Raw genomic sequence first — 6,899 nt, forward strand, 5'->3', positions numbered from 1 at the left:
TGTGAAGTAGTGCTTGCCATATAAGATTAATTATAAAGGAGTTAAACTTAGAGAGTGTATAAGCTCATTTGCAGCGTATCTAGTTAAGCAATAAGTCTGTAGTATCTCCCTTTATATGGCACTGGCCTGTATATGCTTTGTATATATATATGAAAGAGTTACGCACATGCTATTGTACATAGGAGAATAATGCATTTGCAGTCAACAGCCATTGTTATTTTTCAGAGGACATGAACTTGTTTTTGTACATGAGTGAATGATTAAATTTAAAGGGGAAAAAAAAACTGCATTTGAAGGGTAAACGAGCAGTCGTGTTTCTTTCTTGCTTTTTGGATTGCGGAGAAAAAAATAAAATAACAACAACAAAGTATCTTCTTTCAAAAACTCATATTTATATATGCAAGACATTCAGGCATTCAATATCAAACAGAGCCCAACCCACGTGACACAGCGTGACCCAGAGGAAACAACACTAGAAAATATCCATAGAAAACCAATGCAATAGCAACACATGACTGTTCACACACACACAAAAAATAAACGTACAAAACTTAGTGAACAACAGCTTTACATTCTGATTGAACTCTCTCAACATATTGACTGTTTACAGCAGCGATAAACAGTGGAGCAAGATCAGTATGAAAGGCCTGGAGGATGAGAGACAGGAGACAGAATGAGTGGAGGAGGAAGGAGAAGAGGAGGAGGAGGAGAGGTGTAAGGATGAAGCATAATATCCAGAATCAACACAGACTCAAGGGGACAAAAAGGTGGACGACACATCACATCAAATACTCTTTTTTTCCTTCTGCTTCTTCTCTCTCTTCTTCTTCCTCATCGAATGACGCCACCCCGGAAGACGCCCGGTCAGAGAAAAAGCTCCTGGGGCTGCAGTGCCACACGCGGACCTCGTGAAACACGCTGCCTTCCTCCTCCTCCTCGTCTTCCTCATCCTCCTCTCCAGGAGACTCGGAGTGAGAGGTGGAGTAGCAGGAGTCAAACCTGCTGCTCCTGCACCTCGGCCTCCACTCGGGCTTGCTGTGGATGCACACTTCGCTGCGGTGCTCCTGCAAAGGAGCCGGCTGCTCCTCGAGGCTATCCAGCCTCTCCTCCTCTTCCTCCTCCTCCTCCAGGCACGTACTCATGGAGTCGCTGGGCAAAGTGGGTGAGTTGCTTTGTGATGACTGTGGGGCATTTTCAGTTGCTAGCCTGCCACAGGGCAGGCTGCTGTTGTGGGAGCCCAGGGGACCATCGGATGGTGGCGTCTCAGTGCGGTCCACCCCGGGCGGTGCTCCAGAGGTGGAACTGTAGATGGTGGCTTCTGAAGGAGGAACAAAGAGTCAGAAGACCAGGAAGTGGATTCACCGATGAGGTGACAGGGTGCAAAGATGAGATGTTTGATGTAGAATGATGCAAAGTTGGATACCTGAGTTTTGGCTGGATACCGTGTGAGTCTGTCCGCTGATGTGGGAGTCTTCATCATTGAAATCTTCCTCATCATCGTCATCCACAGATGCCCAAGCACGTAGCTTAGCCTCCGCGATGGCAAACTGCTCGGCCACTCCTAGCAGGAAAACAGGTCCGACAAATGAAGCTAGATTAAGGTGGCTGTAATGTCATTTCAAACTCTAAACTGTGTATTTACTAATGTTGTCTGCAATACGGTGAGAAAAAAAGTGAATCATCTTAGCTTATCTTTATCTCACAACATCTTATACGGGACAGAAACAAAGTGAGTATTCTAGTGATGACGTGGACCAGCTGATAGCTCAGCTTATACTCATACTGCAAGCCACATTGCAACCCATGGTCCTCTTCATGCCATGTCTATTAAGTTGTTTGCATGACCAGGATTCTTGCTGCCTCTCTCTGCCTACGCCCTTTCACATACACATGTTAAAGTGCAGCGAGGTCCCACAACACAACAAATATAAATTACTGCAGATGGAAGCAACAATCTTCTCTGGATGTTAATGGTCCAGGCAATACAAAAGGGAGGGGGGAGGAGTAAAGGTGAATTTCTATCCTCCTATTATTTGCTAATTTACCTGAGTGTGACATTGTCTGAGTCATCTCTGCCACCGATGTGTCACTATGAGCCTTAAATAAGAGCGTCAAATCAGAATTCCCAGGGTTACCTATTCAAACGGCTTGAAAAAATGACCCATAAAAAAGAAACTAACACATAGTTTTCTGCTTTTACTTAAAGTGACCCAAAAAATTCATTACAGAAAATAATTTCATTCAATTTAATATTATCATAACACAGCTAATTGTTTAAGTTCGCGAGCTTCGCTGTGTGGCATACGCAGCTGCATATCAGTCAGCCTCTCTCTCTCTCTATCAATCCACACCGATGGCACTGGTGCCACAGATGATGAGTCACAGCAAAACAACAGGAGCTGCTGTACCATTGGTGGCCAGTGAAGTGATTGGGGAGAGTATCTAACAGGCCACCATCTGCTGCCAAGACAAGCCGTCACCCAGGAGACACGATGGTGGGCGGAGCAAACTGCTAACATGCAGGAGTTTTAGGGCATTAGATGCATGACAGAAGGTGAGAGAAAGTCAGACGAGAGGATGCATGTTCCCACACACACACAAAAAAAATTACAGCTAATTATCCTGTATGTGTGTCTCGAATAGCATTTTAATCTGAATATCAAACATTCTGCTGGCCGAGAGGTCAGAAGGTCAAAGAAGTCAGTACCTGCAGCAAAACGAGCCTCCTTCTCCCCTTCAGTCAGATTGCAGTAGGAGCTGAACTGGGAGTGTGCGGCCAGTGAAGGAGCTGCAGGTTTAGGCCAACCTTTCCACTCGATGAGGTGAGCGACCCGGCCCTGAGCCAGCGAGGTGGGCTTTGTCATGTGGTCTCTCACTGCCTGAGAGATACCTGGACGGGGGAGAGGTAAAGGCCAGGGTTTCATGTTTAAATTCACAGCATATAGATGATAACGAGGCTAGTGCTAGAAAGATCATCACCATTCAAGGAGGATCTGGCAAGCGCTGCAAACTCATGAATGCCGGCAGATTTCCGTGAGTCTGCTGGAGATTTTCCGGACTTTGGAATCATTTCAATCTCCTCAAATTTCACCTGTAAAACAAAATTATTAGTTTTTAGAAAGAAAAACTAGATTTGTGCGCCACATTCAGAATTAGTCTGCCATTTCAGTATTCCCGCACTTGTTTATATTGTACAGCTTTTATTACAGATGACACCAAATCTGGCGCACAGACCGAGTTCAAGAAATAAAACCTCTTGATTTTCCTACCTCTTCCTCTCTTTTTGTCTCCATTCTTTCTCTACTCCTGGACCTCAGCTTCATCGCGGACGTGCAGAGATGGTATCACGGCACAGCGCACAAACGACTAAAAGTCACAGCTTGCGTTCACTGGTTTAAACCACCAGCCAGACAAGCAAACATCAATGGCCTACATTTACCGCACAGATGCTAAAGCCACGATAAGCCTGTGCAACCGGTTAGAATGGTTGGGGTGGAGGGAGGCGAGCGCAATTGCGGCAGTTTCCATGCGTCTGAGCAAACATATGGCGTGTGACCAGCACGGGTAAGCAGCTCCAGCTGGGCCTCCTCATTGCAAAGCTGCAGATTAAAATGATAGCGCTACCTAACTAACTCCACAACAAACACACATGGCCACACTGAGCAGATGTGATGGGTCAGCAAAATCTACAATGTGGCTTACAGTAGCCGGAGCACAAGATGGATTTGTAATATGTTGTGTTTTCAGGCCATCTGACTAGCAGGAAAGGCAACTGTGAGCACGTGCATGAGTGGACAGATATCCTTAAGCAGATTGACCTCCAAAGCGGCTAAGAAAGACGAGGCCCCTGACAGCATTTAAAAGCTCACACTGAAGTCAGCCATGAAAGTAAATGTGTGTCAGAGGCAAACAGGTGGGTAGGGACTCTGGGAGGACGTGATATGAAGGTGCAACCAGCTCTGTTCAGAGGAAAGCTTCAGCTGTTAAACACCCGTGAGACGTCACTCATGCTGAAGGCTGATAAACACAACACATGTCCAGCATGTACAGCTCTGAGCGGCTCCCTCCAGCGAGACCGACAGCTCGCCTCTTTAATCATGCAGGCACAATAAATCTACAGCTTTTACTTGAACCTGAATATCAAAGGCAGCCACTGCTGCAAATGTGGATTAGGACATATGGAAATTAAGTCTGCCTTGACTACAAATGGAGACGTGTCCAAAACTGCCTGTGACGTGAGTTTTTGTCCTGCAGTTTTCCCTAATCAGTTCTTTCCTTTAATAATTTAAAAGAAACTGAAACTGTCAGGGAACATTAAGAGTTTGAACAAGATTAAAGGGTACTCATTAAGAGTTCCCTTATATTTCTGTCAGAAATGTAACAGTGTAACAGTTTCAAACTGTAAGATCAGAACATGTGAGTGTGAGCCAAACGCCTCACCTACCTGCTCAAACCTTGTGTCTGCAAGGGGCAGATAGATAGGTGTCTTAAATGGGAGGGGCAAAGACTAAAACTACTTGTTTCAGAGTGATTATACTGTGCAGGAGAAATAAGGGATATTTTGAACCATGCAAAGCCACTCTAGTAGAATTCTGGGATCAAAATATGGTCTCTTATTCTTATTTAAATCTTATTTCCTATCCCATTAATCAGCTCAAACTTATTATGGGAACCTCTAAAAAGGGTGCAGGGTAATAGACGACGATCACATCTCTTCATTTGCTTTAAATTTGTCTGCAGTTTTACTATTTTAATATTCGTCAGCCCACAGGCGACCACAGAAAAATGTAACCTTCAATAAACTTAATGAGCAACTATTTGTGATTAAAAAAAAATGTCAGTTTTTGTTTCTATTCAATAATAAATAATAATAACAGAAGAAAATAAATGATTTAAAGACATCACACTTGCATTTGTAAATCTTGTGTTTCATTCTTTTTTCCCCCAACCAGTGCACCTGCATATAATTTGGCCTCTCTGGAGCAGTTAATTACGTGAGGTGCTTTTAAGCGTGCGCTCTCACACACGCAAACACACATCCCCACCCCCCTTTTTAATTTTTTTTAATTTTTACATCTGACAAATGCTGCTAATTAGCACCTATGATAATAACAGCCACATGTGTAACTGCGCTTTAATTAACTCGCTCTAGGCCCTTTTCCCCCCTCACGAGGTGTTTGGATTGTTTTGTCCACTCCCTGCAGAGGCAGACCAGTTTGCGACTTCCTGACATTAACATATGCGTGACTAAACATATACAACAGGGCTGATGTGTCGTCTGACACCTCCAGAGACACTGATTGTGACTTAGGGGACCAACAAGTGGGATCGAGCTAAGCCAGCGTGTCTGCAGCCAAACATCTTCAGCTCGGAGGAAGCTGCAGTGCTCATATGTGAGGAGGGTTTTTTTTTCCTTCTTCTGGAAATGGTGCATTCAAGCAACAGAAGCGGAACGCTGATGGCTGAATAACACATCACCCCGCCATTGATGACAGATTACGCAGAAAATAACGCAGGAGAAGTGCGGATGCTGCAGCAGCAGGTCCCCGGGAACCTCTGAAGTCTCCATCTGCATACCAATAGCTCCATACCCGCATCGGGTAAACACCAACAGCACCTGCCCTTTATCTGCACCTCTACCGCTCTGTCGGGGTTCGTGTGGTCGGAATCGTTCCCCGCACAGCCACTCTCGGTACCTACCTGTAAGTCGGACCGCGGCGGCTCGTCATAATGCCTGTAACGTCTCCAATCCGATCAACAGATGTCACCGCGCTGTTCGTCCTCCAGCTGCAGGGTCTGCAGTAGAGCATTAAAGCGACGCTGACGGCGGAAACATCTTCCCAACTCCAGCATCAGCTACATCTCCGACACAGACGGACGCACCATTTGTTGCTCGCTATGTGGGTTACATAGGCTGTCCGAATGTCTCCCGATGGCAAGCGTCATCAACGCAAGGCGGTGTCATTGCACCCGCCCCCCCCTCCATGCAGCCAAGAAGACACAGCAACCTGCAGCTTCAGTCTTTCCTAGAAACCGCACGTTTTTAATCCCCTTTCGTCTAAGGCACCAGCAGTACGCACGCAGGGCGGATGTGTTCAAATGTACTTACTGCAGTAAAAATTAAAAAGGGGGGTGATCGTTCCAAAAAACGGGTTTCCGTCACGAGTTTGACCTTATTTGTCCAGTTTTGTGAGCGACAAGATGCACAAATCAGACTTTTAAAAAAAGGAGCAAAAGAAAAACATTAAAACCGTGATCCGAGGTTAAAGGTCAAAACCGTGCAGCCTCCGACAGTGAACTCTCTAAACATTTAATAAAAGGTCCATTCATTCATTTGCATTATCATTCATTTAAAATGTGTTTATATGGCATCATATCCTGATTTGGACAAGGCCTCGACAATAGCCACAACGACATATAATATATCTTATAGTTTATGTAGATTGACACTTTAAAATAAAAGTGCATCATCTGTTACTCTGAAAATCAATTTGTAACATCAGGGTTTAAGTCAGGAAATGTATATTTTAAAATATACATTGGCACAGATTCAAAGTGCTGGAAACATTCCTCATTGATTTCGGTTTGCACTGACATGCTGGCATCACAGAGGTGCTGCAGATCCATGATGCAAATCTCCAGATCCACCACATCCCAAGGGTACTCTTTTGGATTGAGATCTGGTGACTGAGTACAGCGAGCTCATCGTCACATTCACAAAGCCAGTTTGTGATGATATGAGCTTTGTGCGTCGTTCTACTGGAACCAGCCATCACACTTTTCTGTTGCACTGTTGTTTCTGCTTCATTCTGTTCTGTCTGTTGTTGCACTTTTTGTTTTTTTGCAGCTTTTGCACACCTGCACTTTATTATGTAGTCCTGTGTTTATTGTCTGTTATA

General features: G+C 44.8%; 1 protein-coding gene across 2 annotated transcripts; it reads right to left on the reverse strand.

Annotated features, from left to right (window-relative positions):
• Positions 1-214: 214 nt before the first annotated feature.
• Positions 215-6,388, reverse strand: fam131a (family with sequence similarity 131 member A). 2 transcript variants are annotated; one of them, XM_040021736.1, is made up of 5 exons: positions 5,701-6,388; positions 2,980-3,091; positions 2,708-2,890; positions 1,424-1,561; positions 215-1,318 (listed from the first exon to the last, which is right to left on the reverse strand). In XM_040021736.1, exons 2-5 carry the CDS (start codon positions 3,068-3,070, stop codon positions 780-782), a joined length of 951 nt encoding a protein of 316 aa, XP_039877670.1. In that variant the 5' UTR covers positions 3,071-3,091; positions 5,701-6,388; the 3' UTR covers positions 215-779. The 2 variants fall into 2 exon arrangements, with proteins under 2 accessions (XP_039877670.1, XP_039877669.1); XM_040021735.1 differs by lacking the exon at positions 5,701-6,388 and adding an exon at positions 3,270-5,657.
• Between the last annotated feature and the right edge of the window lie 511 nt (positions 6,389-6,899).

Source organism: Simochromis diagramma, unplaced genomic scaffold, assembly GCF_900408965.1.
Source record: "Simochromis diagramma unplaced genomic scaffold, fSimDia1.1 OVJJ01000205.1, whole genome shotgun sequence".
Lineage (NCBI taxonomy): Eukaryota > Metazoa > Chordata > Actinopteri > Cichliformes > Cichlidae > Simochromis > Simochromis diagramma.